Source organism: Staurois parvus, unplaced genomic scaffold, assembly GCF_062004578.1.
Source record: "Staurois parvus isolate SC_StPar_1 unplaced genomic scaffold, SC_StPar_1.0 ptg000091l, whole genome shotgun sequence".
Taxonomy (NCBI): Eukaryota; Metazoa; Chordata; class Amphibia; order Anura; family Ranidae; genus Staurois; species Staurois parvus.
The window spans coordinates 4,711,756-4,729,302 of record NW_028317887.1 but is presented as its reverse complement, the minus strand read 5'-3'; the positions used below and the strand labels follow the sequence as shown (position 1 = coordinate 4,729,302).

Here is a 17,547-nt window from a genome sequence, read left to right as displayed (position 1 = left end):
AAAACACCCCCAAAGCAGAATGTTTCCACCACCATGTTTGACAGTTGGGATGGTGTTCTTGGGGTCATAGGCAGCTCCTCCTCCAAACACTGCGAGTTGGGTTGATGCCAAAGAGCTCGATTTTGGTCTCATCTGACCACCACACTTTCAACCAGTCCTCCTCTGCATCATTCAGATGTCCAGTGGCAAACTTCACATGGGCCTATACATGTGCTTTCTTGAGCAGAGGGATCTTACGGGAACTGCAGGATTTCAATCCTTGTCGGCGTAGTGTGTTTCCAATTGTTTTCTAGGTAACGGTGCTCTTAGCTGTCTGGAGATCATTGACAAGATTTTCACATGTACAGTTGTGTTCAAAATAATAGTGTGTTGAAAAAAGTAAAAGCTCAAAATCCTTCTAATAGCATTTTATTTCCATACACACAAATGCATTGGGAACACTACACATTCTATTCCAAATCAAAACATGAAGAAAAATATATCAAATTTGTGTTGTTCCTCTAAACAAATTGAAGAAAAGTGAACATCAGACTGTTCAAAAAAATAGCAGTGTATGTATTCTTCTTTACAAACGCAAACATTCACTATATAAACTGAAAAATGTTTGAAGACTTTGCTTTCCTTTGAATCACTTACCGTATATACTCGAGTATAAGCCGACCCGAATATAAGCCGAGGTACCTAATTTTACCACAGAAAACTGGGAAAAACTATTGACTCGAGGGTGGGAACACCAGTGGGAAGAATCGTGCCTTATCATTGGTGTCAGTGGGAAGAATAGTGCCCCATTATTGGTGTGAGTGGGAGGAATAGTGCCCCATCATTGGTGTGAGTGGGAGGAATAGTGCCCCATCATTGGTGTGAGTGGGAGGAGTAGTGCCCCATCATTGGTGTCAGTGGGAGGAGTAGTGCCCCATCATTGGTGTCAGTGGGAGGAGTAGTGCCCCATCATTGGTGTCAGTGGGAGGAGTAGTGCCCCATCATTGGTGTCAGTGGGAGGAGTAGTGCCCCATCATTGGTGTCAGTGGGAGGAGTAGTGCCCCATCATTGGTGTCAGTGGGAGGAGTAGTGCCCCATCATTGGTGTCAGTGGGAGGAGTAGTGCCCCATCATTGGTGTCAGTGGGAGGAGTAGTGCCCCATCATTGGTGTCAGTGGGAGGAGTAGTGCCCCATCATTGGTGTCAGTGGGAGGAGTAGCGCCCCATCATTGGTGTCAGTGGGAGGAGTAGCGCCCCATCATTGGTGTCAGTGGGAGGAGTAGCGCCCCATCATTGGTGTCAGTGGGAGGAATAGCGCCCCATCATTGGTGTCAGTGGGAGGAATAGCGCCCCATCATTGGTGTCAGTGGGAGGAATAGCGCCCCATCATTGGTGTCAGTGGGAGGAATAGCGCCCCATCATTGGTGTCAGTGGGAGGAATAGCGCCCCATCATTGGTGTCAGTGGGAGGAGTAGCGCCCCATCATTGGTGTCAGTGGGAGGAGTAGCGCCCCATCATTGGTGTCAGTGGGAGGAGTAGCGCCCCATCATTGGTGTCAGTGGGAGGAGTAGCGCCCCATCATTGGTGTCAGTGGGAGGAGTAGCGCCCCATCGTTGGTGTCAGTGGGAGGAATAGCGCCCCATCGTTGGTGTCAGTGGGAGGAATAGCGCCCCATCGTTGGTGTCAGTGGGAGGAATAGCGCCCCATCGTTGGTGTCAGTGGGAGGAATAGCGCCCCATCGTTGGTGTCAGTGGGAGGAATAGCGCCCCATCGTTGGTGTCAGTGGGAGGAATAGCGCCCCATCGTTGGTGTCAGTGGGAGGAATAGCGTCCCATCGTTGGTGTCAGTGGGAGGAATAGCGTCCCATCGTTGGTGTCAGTGGGAGGAATAGCGTCCCATCGTTGGTGTCAGTGGGAGGAATAGCGTCCCATCGTTGGTGTCAGTGGGAGGAATAGCGTCCCATCGTTGGTGTCAGTGGGAGGAATAATGCCCCATCGTTGGTGTCAGTGGGAGGAATAGCGTCCCATCGTTGGTGTCAGTGGGAGGAATAGCGTCCCATCGTTGGTGTCAGTGGGAGGAATAATGCCCCATCATTGGTATCAGTGACACCAATGATGGGGCACTATTCCTCCCACTGACACTTGCTGACCCCTGTTCCAATATGGTGCTGCTGCAGCCAGCATATGTGGTTGCAGCAGCACCTAAGCACGGCACACTTACCTGCATCTCCTTCACTCGATTTTCGCGGGGCCGCTCAGCTCCGCCTCCTCGCCGGTGATTGGCCGCCTGTGTGCCTTTCCTGAGCTACAGTTCTGGCGGCCAATCACCGGTGTGAAGGTGCAGCCGAGCAGCCGTGCGAACATCCAGTGGACGAACCGAATGAAGGAGCAGCCGCGCTTCCTGGACCGGATCGTCGTGGGACTGGAGCCAGGTAAGAGACAGCAGCCCCCTGCCCACCCCTGTACTTAGTTTCCCTTCTGTTGGAAGGGGGGGGGGAGCCATCTGCAGACGTTGACTCGAGTATAAGCCGAGGGGGCCGTTTTTCAGCACAAAAAATGTGCTGAAAAACTCGGCTTATACTCGAGTATATACGGTAATTAATATTTAGTTGTATAAGCACTGTTTCTGAGAACTGCTGTACATCTGTGTTGCATGGAGTCAACCAACTTCTGGTTCGATAAATAGGCCCAACACTGTACTATGAGAAACATCCCCATATCATGATGCTTGCTTCACTGTCTTCACAGTGTACTGTGGCTTGAATTCAGTGTTTGGGGGTCGCCTGACAAACTGTCTCCGGCCAATAGACCCAAAAAGAACAATCTTACTTTCATCAGTCCACAAAATGTTGCGCCATTTCTCTTTGGCAAATTGTAACCTCTTCAGCACATGTGTTTTTTTTTTCAACAGTGGGACTTTGCGGGGGCTTCTTGCAGATAGCTTGGCTTCACATAGGCGTCTTCTAATTGTAACAGTACTCACAGGTAACTTTAGACCTTCTTTGATCTTCCTGGAGCTGATTGTTGGCTGAGTCCTTGTCAATTTGGCTATTCTTCTATCCATTCGAATGGTAGTTTTTCGCTTTCTTCCACGTCTTTCAGGTTTTGGTTGCCATTTTAAAGCATTTGCAATCATTTTAGCTGAGCAGCCTATCATTTTCTGCACTTCTTTATATGTTTTCCCCTCTCAAATCAACTTTTTATTCAAGGTACACTGTTCTTATGAACAATGTCTGGAACGACCCATTTTCCTCAGAATTTCAGAGAGAAATGCACTGTAACCAGCATGTACAACATTTGCTGCCTTCCTTCCTTAAATAAGGGCAATAATTGCCACCTGTTTTTCAAAGAATGAATGACCTCACTAATAGAACTCCACACTGCTATTATTTTGAACATGCCCCTTTCAATTAGTGATTCAATTACACAGAATCAGCAGCATGCATGTCATGACTGTTGGGTCTGTTGGATTTCTATTACTCTACTACACCTGTTAGTAAATTATTTGCCATGTAGAAATATCATTTCTACCAAAAACAGTGATTGATCAGGCTAGTGATGTCTGACTGCTATTATTTTGAACACAACTGTAATTCTGGGATGATTCCTCACTGTTCTCATGATCATTGACACTCCACGAGGTGAGATCTTGCATGGTGCACCAGACCTAGGGAGACTGACAGTTGTTTTGTGTTTCCCTGACATCCTTGGACAGCTCTTTGGTCTTTGCCATGGTGGAGAGTTTGGCATCTGATTGTTTGATTGCTCCTGTGGACAGGTGTCTTTTATACAGGTAAAAAATGAGATTAGCAGCACTCCGTTTAAGAGACTGCTTCTAATCTCAGCTTGTTACCTGTATGAAAGACACCTGGTAGCCAGAACTCCTGCTGAATGATAGGGGATCAAATACTTATTTCCCTCATGAACATGCAAATCCGTGCATAATTTGTTAGACATGCATTTTATTTTTATTTTTTTGTTGCTATTCTGTCTGTGTTACAATACACCTACCATTCAATTTTTAGACCGGTCATTTCTTTGTGAGTGGGCAAACATTCAAAATCAGCAGCGGATCAAATACTTATTTCCTTCACTGTACGATATTGTGTGCAGAGAGTCTGCCCTGCAGCAGTTATCCTGCTATAGGGCGGAGGTAAAGTGGCTTATGGCAGGGGTGTATGTTTGTATGCGTGTGTGTGTATCTATGTATGTATGTATATTTATTTATATATATATATAGTGGGGATCGAAAGTTTGGGCACCCCAGCTAAAAATGTGTATTAATGTGCATAAAGAAGCCAAGGAAAGATGGAAAAATCTCCAAATGGCATCAAATTACAGATTAGACATTCTTATAATATGTCAACAAAAGTTAGATTTTATTTCCATCATTTACACTTTCAAAATAACCGAAAACAAAAAAATGGCATCTGCAAAAGTTTGGGCACCCTGCAGAGTTAATATCTTGTACTGCCCCCTTTGGCAAGTATCACAGCTTGTAAATGCTTTTTGTAGCCAGCCAAGAGTCTTTCAATTCTTGTTTGAGGTATCTTTGCCCATTCTTCCTTACAAAAGTCTTCCAGTTCTTTGAGATTTCTGGGCTGTCTGTCACGCACTGCTCTTTTAAGGTCTATCCATAGATTTTCAATTATGTTGTGGTCAGGAGATTGTGAAGGCCATGGCAAAACCTTCAGTTTACGCCTCTTGATGTAATCCCCCTTGGATTTTGAGATGTGTTTAGGATCATTATCCATTTGTAGAAGCCATCCTCTCTTTAACTTCAGCTTTTTCACAGATGGCATCAAGTTACCATCCAACATTTGCTGAAATTTGATTGAATCCATTTTTCCTTCTACTCAAGAGATGTTCCCTGTGCCACTGGCTGCAACACAACCCCAAAGCATGATTGATCCAACCCCATGCTTAACAGTTGGACAGAGGTTCTTTTCATTAAATTCTGTGCCCCTTCTTCTCCAAACGTATCTTTGCTCATTCCAGCCAAAAAGTTCAATTTTAACCTCATCGGTCCACAGAACTTGTTTCCAAAATGCATCAGGCTTGTCTATATGTTCATTTGCAAAGTTCAAACAATGATTTCTGTGGTGAGGACTTAGAAGAGGTTTTCTTCTGATGACTCTTCCATGAAGACCATATTTGTACAAGTATCTCTTTATAGTGGAATAGTGTACCACAACTCCAGTGTCTGCCAGATCTTTCTGGAGGGATCGTGCAGTCAAACGTGGGTTTTGAATTGTTTTTCTCACAATCCTGCAAGCTGTTCTGCCTGATATTTTTCTTGGTCTTCCAGATCTTGCTTTAACTTCCACTGTTCCTGATGACTGCCATTTCTTAATTACATTCTGAACAGAGGATATTGACATCTGAAAACGCTTTGCTATCTTCTTATAGCCTTCTCCAGCTTTGTGAGCGTCAACTATTTTCAGTTTCAGTTTTCTAGACAACTGCTTAGAAGAACCCATGGTGCTGATTGTTGGGGCAAGGTCAGATGAGTCTGGGCATTTAAAACCTTTGAGCTTGAGATCACCTGGTCTTCCCAGACGATGATTGAGAACAATCCATGACACTGGCAGGTCTCAGCTTTGCAAAGGGGGCAGTGCATGCTATAAATTCTGAAGGGTACCCAAACTTTTGCAGATGCCATTTTTTTTGTTTTCTGTTATTTTGAAAGTGTAAATGATGGAAATAAAATCTAACTTTTGTTGACATATTATAAGAATGTCTAATCTGTAATTTGATGCCTTTTGGAGATTTTTCCATCTTTCCTTGGCTTCTTTATGCACATTAATACAAATTTTTAGCTGGGGTGCCCAAACTTTTGATCCCCACTGTATATGTATATATATATCTATATATATATCATTACAGTCAGGTCCATAAATATTGGGACATCAACACAATTCTAACATTTTTGGCTCTATACACCACCACAATGGATTTGAAATGAAACGAACAAGATGTGCTTTAACTGCAGACTGTCAGCTTTAATTTGAGGGTATTTACATCCAAATCAGGTGAACGGTGTAGGCATTACAACAGTTTGCATATGTGCCTCCCACTTGTTAAGGGACCAAAAGTAATGGGACTATTGGCTTCTCAGCTGTTCCATGGCCAGGTGTGTGTTATTCCCTCATTATCCCAATTACAATGAGCAGATAAAAGGTCCAGAGTTCATTTCAAGTGTGCTATTTGCATTTGGAATCTATTGCTGTCAACTCTCAAGATGAGATCCAAACAGCTGTCACTATCAGTGAAGCAAGCCATCATTAGGCTGAAAAAACAAAACCAACACCAACCCATCAGAGAGATAGCAAAAACATTAGGCGTGGCCAAAACAGCTGTTTGGAACATTCTTAAAAAGAAGGAACGCACCGGTGAGCTCAGCAACACCAAAAGACCCGGAAGACCACAGAAAACAACTGTGGTGGATGACCGAAGAATTCTTTCCCTGGTGAAGAAAACACCCTTCACAACAGTTGGCCAGATCAAGAACACTCTCTAGGAGGTAGGTGTATGTGTGTCAAAGTCAACACTCAAGAGAAGACTTCACCAGAGTGAATACAGAGGGTTCACCACAAGATGTAAACCATTGGTGAGCCTCAAAAACAGGAAGGCCAGATTAGAGTTTGCCAAACGACATCTAAAAAAGCCTTCACAGTTCTGGAACAACATCCTATGGACAGATGAGACTAATATCAACTTGTACCAGAGTGATGGGAAGAGAAGAGTATGGAGAAGGAAAGGAACTGCTCATGATCCTAAGCATACCACCTCATCAGTGAAGCATGGTGGTGGTAGTGTCATGGCGTGGGCATGTATGGCTGCCAATGGAACTGGTTCTCTTGTATTTATTGATGATGTGACTGCTGACAAAAGCAGCAGGATGAATTCTGAAGTGTTTCGGGCAATATTATCTGCTCATATTCAGCCAAATGCTTCAGAACTCATTGGACGCCGCTTCACAGTGCAGATGGACAATGACCCAAAGCATACTGCAAAAGCAACCAAAACGTTTTTTAAGGGAAAGAAGTGGAATGTTATGCAATGGCCAAGTCAATCACCTGACCTGAATCCGATTGAGCATGCATTTCACTTGCTGTAGACAAAACTGAAGGGAAAATGCCCCAAGAACAAGCAGGAACTGAAGACAGTTGCAGTAGAGGCCTGGCAGAGCATCACCAGGGATGAAACCCAGCGTCTGGTGATGTCTATGCGTTCCAGACTTCAGGCTGTAATTGACTGCAAAGGATTTGCAACCAAGTATTAAAAAGTGAAAGTTTGATTTATGATTATTATTCTATCCCATTACTTTTGGTCCCTTAACAAGTGGGAGGCACATATGCAAACTGTTGTAATTCCTACACCGTTCACCTGATTTGGATGTAAATACCCTCAAATTAAAGCTGACAGTCTGCAGTTAAAGCATATCTTGTTCGTTTCATTTCAAATCCATTGTGGTGGTGTATAGAGCCAAAAATGTTAGAATTGTGTCGATGTCCCAATATTTATGGACTGTGTGTGTGTAATATAAATGTGTGTTAATCCACTTTCAAACCCCCCCTTTATTTTATTTTTTAATTTTTTTTAATTTATTTTTCAATCTGCAATTTTCATTAAAATCCCTGCCATTAGCCAAGACCCGGTGGTGACACGAATCTGTGCCTGACCAATAAATCAGCAGATTCAGGCCAGTGATGTGATATATAAAGACCTGGAACTATTTATTTTATTTATTTTAATCTTTAGGGAAATCAAGGGTTAAGAGTTTTATGGTCCCATATTCACTTTATAACATCAGTACTGTAATAATACAAACTATTATTGACATTCCAATATAAGCTCACTTGGAAATCTCCTTTTTTATGTTGGGCTTTCTGCTGGTCATCTTTCCACAAATTCCTGGATTCCCTGTATGCTTTGCAGCTTCTCATCTAGTTTACATTTCCAAGGACTACATATCCCATGATACTGTGCTGCCCGCAAGCAGTGATTCCTGTACTGACTCCGCCTCCTGAAACTCCTCTTCTCAGCACCTCTGTACATCCCTGGCCAAACGTTTTGAGAATTACACAAATATTAATCTTCACAAAGTCTGCTGCTTCAGTGTTTTTAGACCTTTTTGGCAGATGTTACTATGGTATACTGAAGTATAAATTACAAGCATTTCATAAGTGTCAAAGGCTTTTATTGACAATTATGTTTGTGCAAATAGTTAATATTTGCAGTGTTGACTTTTCTTTTTCAAGACCTGTGCAATTTGCCCTGGCATGCTGTTAATCCACTTCTGGGCCACATTCTGACTGATGGCAGTCTTTTCTTGCATAATCAATTAAGGTCTGGGAACTTTCCTGGCCATGGACCCAAAATTTCAATGTTTTGTTCCCCAAGCCACTTGCTTATCACTTTTTGCATTATGGCAAGGTGCTCCGCCATGCTGGAAAAGGCATTGTTTGTCACCAAACTGTTCTTGGATGATTAGGAGAAGTTGCTCTCGGAGGATGTTTTTGTAGCGTTCTTTACTGTTGACATGATGCAGGACTGATGGTAGCGCTCCCCTTTTCTACTCCGGACTAGTGTTTGTTTTTTTTTTTTTTTTTTTTTTTTTTTCGATGCACCAAACAATTGGAAACGGGTTTCATCAGATAAAATTACTTTACCACAGTCCAATCCCTGTACTTTTTGCAGAAGATCAGTCTGTGCCTCTGTTTTTCCTGGAGAGAAGTTGCTTCTTTGCTGCCCTTCTCAACACCAGGCCATCCTCAAAGTCTTTGCTTCACTGTGGGTTCAGATGCGCTCACACCTGCCTGCTGCCATTCCTAAGCATGCTCTGCACTGCTGGTGCCCTGATCTCGCAACTGAAGCATCTTTAGGAGACTGTTCTAGTGCTTGCTGAAATTTCTTGGGTGCCCTGAAGCCGCCTTCACAACAATTGAACCTCTCTCCTTGAAGTTCTTGATACAATAAGTGGTTGATTTAGGTGCAATCTTAGTAGCAGCAATATCCTTGCTTGTGAATCCCTTTTTGTGCATGGCAATGATGACTGCACTTGTTTTCTTGCAGGTAGCCATGGTTAACAGAGGAAGAACAATGATTTCAAGCACCACCCCCTTTTTTTAAAGATTCCAGTCTGTTATTCTAACTCACTCAGCATGACAGAGTGATCTCCAGCCTTGTCCTTGTCAACACGAACACCTGTGTTTTAACAAGAGAATCACTGACGTGTCAGCTGGTCCTTTTGTGGCAAGGCTGAAATGCAGTGGAAATGCTTTTTTGTTTTTTTGGAGGAGGGGATTAAGTTCATTTTCATGGCAAAGAGGGACTTTGCATTTAATTGCATTTCATCTGATCATTCTTCATAACATTCTGAAGTATATGCACATTGCCATAATAAAAGCTGAGGCAGCAGACTTTGTGAAAATTAATATTTGTCATTCTCAAAAGTTTTGGCCAGGGCTGTAAATGTCACCCCATCCTTTTAGCATGATATCTGAACATCACCATCCAACACAGCAGACCTGATGGGAAAATAACACAAGCTATACTCTCCCAAACTTTTCTTCTGACACACACCTAGAAAATACAGAAAGGAAACCGAAGAGCCTACTGAAAGATTTAAAGTGTTACTAAACCCACATCCGTAAAATCAGTCTGCATATGCAGTAAAGCATGTTGGTTATACTCTCTGTGGAACCTAAGGGGTTAATCCTCTACATTGTGTAAAAAGGCTGTTTGATCCTGACTTCTCTGCTCCTTCTTTTGTTCAAATGTCCATGCTGATGAGACAGACTGAACCCGTAGCCCTTCTGCACATGCTCAGTTTAGTGTGTATTGCTAGAGAGTTTTTTTTTTTTTCTTGGGAGAATGCATGTGATCATCACAGGGCCAATCAGCACTGTCCAGACAGAACTTCTTTTAGGGATTCTGCATCATCCTCGAGCAGGAAGGAAACTCCTCCTACAAGCTTTAACCAGTGCTCAGCTAAAGTTACAAGACTGCTCTTACTGCTGATGAGAAAAGGTATTTTATCAGTTTATATTTACTAAAATAATTGCACTTCCATGTTCTGTGTACTGTGGGAGACCAGATATCGTGAATGCAGAGTCCTGGGTTTAGTAACACTTTAAGAATGGAGTGGCAGTGCAGTGGAAAAACATTTAAACATGTCTCTGTGCATATTGGATGTAAAGGTGTGGTTTTTTTTTTTTTTTTTTTTTTTGAGTTGTTACATGCTTGTGGCAATAAGAGAACTATGAAAGGGAAGACGTCCATATATCTACGCAAGTAAAGTTGGAAGCTTTGTACTATTGGCCATTTTTTTTGATGTTGAAGAACTCTTGAGGTGTCGTTTCCCCCCCCCCCCCCCATGTTTCTATGTGCTTTGTAAAGCCTAGCCACCTCCCCCTGCGGCTGTCCGACAATGTAGATGGCCTCTGCATTCTTCTTGCCGCTACTAGTCTTGGACAAGTGCTTTTCTGACCTTGTAGCTAAGCTACAACCCTCTATTCTAGCCTGATGATTGATTGTACAGCTTACATGAATCAGAGTAGTGATGGGTCCTGTAGCCTACAGCTGAACTTTAGGTACAATGGACATAAAAATTCTACACACCCCTGTTAAAATGTCAGGTTTTTGTGATGCAAAGAAAAAATGAAACCACGATAAACAATCAGTACTCTTTCAAAGTGACTTATAAACTGTATAACTCAATTGAAAAACAAACTAAAATCATTTTTTTTTTTTTTTGGGGGGGGGGGGGGGGTAAACCTAAACAAAAATAATGTGGTTGCTTAAATGTGCACACACTCTAACTGGGGATGTAGCTGTGTTCAGAATTAAGCAATCATTCCAAATCATGTTAAATAGGAGTCAGTACACACCTGCCATCATTTAAAGTGCCTCTGATTAACCCCAAATAAAGTTCAGCTGTTCTAGTAGGTCTTTCCTGACATTTTGTTAGTCACATCCTACATCAAAGCCATGATCCGCATAGAGCTTCCAAAACATCAGAGGGATCTCATTGTTAAAAGGTATCAGTCAGGAGAAGGGTACAAAGAATTTCCAAGGCATTAGATATACCATGGAACACAGTGAAGACAGTCACCAAGTGGAGAAAATATGGCCCAACAGTGACATTACCAAGAACTGGACGTCCCTCAAAAATTGATGAAAAGATGAGGAGAAAACTGGTCTGGTAGACTGCCAAGAGGCCTACAGCAACATTAAAGGAGCTGCAGGAATATCTGGCAAGTACTGGCTGTGTGGTACATGTGACAATAATTTTCTGTATTCTTCACGTCTGGGCTATGGGGTAGAGTGGCAAGATGGAAGCCTTTTCTTACAAAGAAATACATCCAAGCCTGGCTAAATTTTGCAAAAATTCCAAAAGATATGTTTGGCGCAAAAACACTGCACATCACCAAAAAAACACCATACCCTCGGTGAAGCATGGTGGTGCCAGCATCATGCTTTGGGGCTGTTTTTCTTCAGCTGGAACTGGGGCCTTAGGGCCAGTTCACTATGTGTTTCAGTTTCTTTTTTTTTCTGCATCCAAAATATGGTTGTCTGTCATGGTTGTCTGTCATAGTTCACATAAAAAATATGGTTGTCTGTCATAGTTCACATAAAAAAAAAGTAGAACATGCTGCATTTTTACTGCACTAGAATGCATGTCTCCCTATTTAAATTTGAGGGGAAAAAACAAACTTGAACTCATTAAAAATGCATCTGGACTGCGTTTCTATAGTGTGAACCGGCCCTTAGTCAAGGTAGAGGGAATTTATCAACAGTTCCAAATACCAGTCAATATTGACACAAAACCTTCAGGCTTCTGCTAGAAAGCTGAACATGAAGGGGAACTTCATCTTTCAGCATAACGACCCAAAGCATACATCCAAATCAACAAAGGAATGGCTTCACCAGAAGAAGATTAAAGTTTTGGAATGTCCCAGCCAGAGCCCAGACCTGAAGCCGATCGAAAATCTGTGGGGTGATCTGAAGAGGGTTGTGCCCAAGAGATGCCCTCGCAATCTGTCAGATTTGGAGTGTTTTTGCAAGGAAGAATGGACAAATATTGCCAAGTCAAGATGTGCCATACTGATAGACTCATACCCAAAGAGACTGAGTGCTCGAATAAAATCAAAAGGTGTTTTAGCAAAGTATTAAATTAAGGGTGTGCACGCTTATACAACATTATTTACATTTTTTTATTTCCCTCCACCTAAAACATTTCAGTTTGTTAAACTGAGTTGTACAGTTTATATGTTACATTAAAAGTGGGAAAAAGTTCTGAAAAGATTTGTCATATGATTTTTATTTTCTTTTAACATCACAGAAACCTGACATTTTTAACAGGGGTGTGTAGACTTTATATCCACTGTAGATACTGTATATAAGATACAAATGTAATGCTGCTTTGTAGTAAATACACTTTTTTTTTTTTTTTGCTTTAACCACTTGCCGACCAGCCATCGTAGAAATATGGTGGCAGGTCTGCACTGCTGGGCAAAAGCACGGTTTAAAACGTGCGTTTGCAAAACAGGGCACGCGCGAGGTGCGCCGCCGCCCTACCTGCACCGCCAATCCCGGCCGAGGGTGTCAGTCGCTGGGTCACGGCCAGTCATTACCGGCCATGTCCCGCCGATTAGCGGCAATCACTGACCGAGAGCAGGGCAGCAGTAGCTCTGCTTTCTGTCAGTTCCCTGACAGCTCCTGACACGCTGATCCGGAGAGAAGTTTATCTCTCCCGATCAGTGTGTCCCCATGCAATACACACCCCCGCCCCCTAGTAAAACACTCCTCTCACACAGTTAACCCTTTCAGTGAATAAAGTTAACCCCTTCCTCCCCAGTGCCATTAGTACAGTCAGTGTGGGTTTTTTTTTTTTTTTTTTTTTTTTTTTTGCACTGATCACTGTATTGGTGTCACTGGGGATGTCAGTGACCCCAAGTCAGTTCCCCCCCAGTGTCAGAATCTCCGCCGTAGTCCTGCAATAAGTCGCTAATCGCCTCCATAAGTCGCTAACCGCCACCATTATTGGTATAAAAAAAATTAAAAATCCAAGTATCTTTCCCGCCATTTGTCAACGCTTTAACTTTCACGTAAACCAATTAATTTACATGTAGTGGGTTTTTTTTTTTAGCAAAGACATGTCGCAGAATGCATTTTGGACGAAATTTATGACAATTTGATTTTTACATTTTTTCTTACTGGACATGTTTTATAGCAAAAAGTCCAAAATATTGTTTTTGTTTTTTTTTTTCTCTCAAAATTGTCAGCTTTTTTTTTTTTTTTTTAAAGCGCAAAAAAAAAAACCGCACAATACCACCAAAAGAAAGCTTTTTGTGTGGGGAAAAAAAGGATGTAAATTTCGTTCGGGTGCAGCATTGCATGACTGCGCAATTATCAGTTGAATTAGTGCAATGCTTAGTAGCAAAAAGAGGCCTGGTCATTAAGTGGGGTAAATCCTCAGGAGGGCAAGTGGTTAAGCAAGCTGTGTAAAATACTTCATTTTGATCTGAATATAAGCATTTTGCAATCCCCTGTATAGCAGAGCTTAGACTGGGAGAAGGAGGAGCAGCACAAGGAGCTAGTCAGCTTTCCTGCTGTGCAAGGAACATTGTTTATAGGAGGATAGAGAGCTCAGCAGTGTTCAGCTCCTGCTTTCACGGTCAGCTCACAGGAGGGGAGAGGGACAAAAACCTATGTTAAAGTGAAAATTTACATTAAACTAAATTGAAAGCAGGCTGGTTTTTTTATTGAAGTGGAAACATATTCCAGCAGCCTCTCAGCTTTTTTTTAACATGGAGGAATCCTTGAAATAACTTTTAGCAGGGAATCTCTAAAGCCAAAAAGTTAACAGCTTACAGTACATTAGTGTGATGGTCAGTGGGAAGAATGCTCATTACTTTTGTGGTCTTTGGGAAGAATTATCCTCTTACAGATAGCTAAAAAAGATCAATAGTGTCAGCAGGAACTTATTTGAGAGGCAGAAATTGCTCATCGCTTTAGAAACCCGAGGATTCCTTGGAGTTCTGATTGAAAACCTGTGCTAGTCTCTTCTGCAATTTAGAGTTTGTTACCTTACATCCTCCACATTAGACATGTAGATAAATGTCACCACTCCAAGCCTGTATAAAAATCCCTTGCCTGTGGAACCTCAGGCTGGGAATTAAAAATTGGTGGACAAAAATTGGTGGACAGGCAGGATTTATAGTGGAGGAGTCATTCTTTTGTCTCATCTGCATTAAAGTTTGTAACCTGCCTGTGCAGTAAGCTGCGCAGTTTACTGCACAAATTCAGCAATGCCAAATCTGATGTCATCTCCTCCCGACCAATGATAGTGGCTGGCGCTTGAGACACCGGAGCTGGCCACCTGGGTGCCACACTGTTGGCTTCAAGGTGCTATGCTTCCACTTTTACGTTTTAAAAAATCTTTATGTGCTGTAGTGAAAAATCTGGTCTCCTGTTGGATCAGACAGGGTTGTACTGTGTGACAGAGCGGTTTTAAATTCTCCAAACTGGCTGGATGGACAGAAGTTAACTGTGTGTATGTGTGTGTGTGTGTGTGTGTATATATATATATGTGTGTGTATGTGTATGTGTATGTATATGTGTATATATGTGTATATATATATATATATATATATATATATATATATATATATATATATATATATATATATATATATATACATACACATATATATATATATATATATATATATATATATATACATACATACATACATACATACATACATACATACATACATACATACATACATATATATTTTGTGTATTTAGCAGATAAAGTTCATCTTTGATGCTGGCTGTTTTTCTTCAATAGTTTTAAATGGTCAGCAGAAATCTCAATGATGAGATTTTATATCCATTTAGCAATTTGCCTGATGATCTGCTTTTAATGCTAGCTGGGGCTGGTCAGCTTTACTATTTTATGGAAGAGCAGCTACATTGTACACATTGGTAATTTGAAAAGTTTTACAATCTACTAAGTTTAGGTTGAATAAAGATGAAAATGTTCGCCAATCAAAAAAAGAAAAAAAATTGTCAGGTATGTGGCGAATTTTATAAAAGAGCTATTATAAAAATAAAAAAAAAACGGGCTTCTTGAACTACTGTTTTGATATGTTGTTTACATTTTATTTAAATGTTGGATCTTAAGTAGGCTCAGACATTTTAATGCGGTTTCTTAACATTAGTAGATTGTAAAATTGTAATGTGATGTCTAGCTAGAGACTCTTATGCCTGAACATGTGAATTTTATTGCTTTTTTCTTAAAGACATGAGCTTGACTCTCTGGTTTAGTAGAGCCCTTTAATTGAGTCAGCTTATGTTGAAAGCAATTTGCAGATCCAGCTTGGAACCTTCTTATTTCTATTTTTGACCCTGAAGAAAAGCTACAATTATTTTAGATTGAAGCTGATTCATATGTTGCTTCATAAGGGAGCATATTGTGGGCATGAGTTGTGGCCAGAGCACCCAGCACAGAAAATCTGTTTTACAGAGGAAATAATGGACAGCTTTATATTGTCCATTGAATTCTTGTAAATACCATGGTTGTGGAATGCCATAGATATGCTAACAGCAGCACAAATTAATGAGTATTAATTGTGTATTCACAAGCTTTAAATAATAAGCACAAACTATGCATTGAAATGACAAAATCCCACTCATTACAGAAGGTTTCCATAGTTACTGACTAATTGTTCTACCAGTATAATCTAAATAGCCTGAGTGAACCTGTTTCTCCAGTCTGCTTGTGTGCAACTAGGCTGCTGCCTAATGCAACTTGTTGGTCTATAAAGACTGCTAAACTGTACATATCTGTAAACTTTTTTTATGTTAATACAGAGCACAAATACTCTTCTCCACTTCATCAAGCTCCCCATGAACATTTCTTCAAAGTTTCCTCTGGGTGTGGGGGTCTTCAGCGCTCTTGATTGGCCGGCAGAGGAATGACAACACCCATGCGTTTAAAATAAGATCGCAAACGGGCTGGAAAGTTTTGTTGCAGAGGTGACCTAGCATGTCTTTTCTGCAATAAAGAGCCTGCCTGATGAAAATTTTAATTTTGTTACTGGAACTTTTTAAATAATATAGCATGTTAAAGGAAATGTACATGGGGCTGAGCCACACTTCTCTTTAAAATATCTCGGATAATAGAAGCACATTTCAGCTACTTGTCCATTTGCCAAATATCTGCCCCTCATTGTTCTCATTTTTTTTTTTTTTTCCAAATCAGTTTTGCCTAAGCAGATCAGTGAGCAAAATATACAATTTCTGCTTTTGTCAGAATTTTAAAAATCATTTTGTCAACTTCCTTTTTCTCATCTTGGCTGGAAAGTGCTGCTCCTAACTCAGTTTATGGAAAAAGTATGACTGCTTTTCACCTCTTGCCACTATACCTGCATATCCAGATCTGAAAGTTTTGTTTTTTTTTTTGTTTTTGTTTTTTCCTTTTAGCAGTTATACATTAATAAAGTTAGACGATTACTGTACTGGAGAGGCTATTGTTTGAAATGCAATGCTAGCTGCCTTACTTGTACCTGGGTTAATTTTAGTAATGATCACATTTTGTGAAATGCTCTACTGACTGTTTGTTTAATCATTTCAGAGTCACAAAATGGAAACGTTGAAATGAAACCTCCTGTCTGCACTGGGGCTTATTTATGCTGCTAATGGCATCGGAATCTATGCTCCCTGGACCAACCAAGCCACAGCAAACCAATGGGAAAAGGAACCTTCCTCAGGACAAGTCCTTCACAAGTGAAGGCGATGGTGATGGCTCTTTTGTCTTTGAAGCTGACGACGCCTGGAAAGCATTTCACAGCTCACTTCTCCATTTTTATGAAGTGGGTGAGCTGTGTGACGTCACACTTAAGGCAAGTCTGACTACAACTTGTACAGTGTTTGTATGCAATAGGTAACAAAGTATTGAAAACATCAGGAGATTTCTAAAGATGCTATTGACGTGAACTTTTCACCCCATGTCGGTAACAACCCATGCAATCCATACATACAAAGAAACCAAAACAAATAATTTCAGAAATTTTAAGTTTTATGTGTAAAAGAAAAAAAAAATGGAATGACACAGGGAAAAAGTATTGAACACGCTAACTGAAATTTATTCAATACTTCGTACAAAATCCTTTGTTGGTAATGACAGCTTCAAGACACCCCCTGTGTGGAGAAACTAGTTGCATGCATTACTCGGGTGTGATTTTGGTCCATTCTTTCACACAAACAGTCTTCAAATTTTGAAGGTTCCATGGGCCTCTTCTATGAACTTTGATCTTTAGTTCTTTCAATAGGTTTTCTATTGGATTCAAGTCAGGTGATTGGCTGGGCCATTGTAGCTACTTTTATTTTCCTTTCTTTTAAACTAATTGAGAGTTTCCTTGGCTTTGTGTTTGGGATCATTGTCTTGCTGAAATGTCCACCCTTGTTTTATCTTCATCATCCTGGTAGATGGCAGCAGATTTTTATCAAGAATGTCTTGGCACAATTTATCCTTTAATGAGATGGTTTGCAAG

The 17,547-nt window shown here is 41.1% G+C and overlaps 1 protein-coding gene across 3 annotated transcripts in view; it reads left to right on the top strand.

Moving 5' to 3' along the window:
• The window catches only part of KLHL8 (kelch like family member 8), a 62,552-nt gene that overhangs the window by 3,923 nt on the left and 41,082 nt on the right, over positions 1 to 17,547 (top strand). For all 3 annotated transcript variants that reach the window (XM_089670575.1, XM_089670574.1, XM_089670573.1), the window contains exon 2: positions 16,629 to 16,896. In XM_089670575.1, the coding sequence (XP_089526701.1) occupies positions 16,684 to 16,896 (213 nt within the window). In that variant the 5' untranslated portion in view covers positions 16,629 to 16,683. The remainder of the gene's footprint in view (positions 1 to 16,628; positions 16,897 to 17,547) is intronic.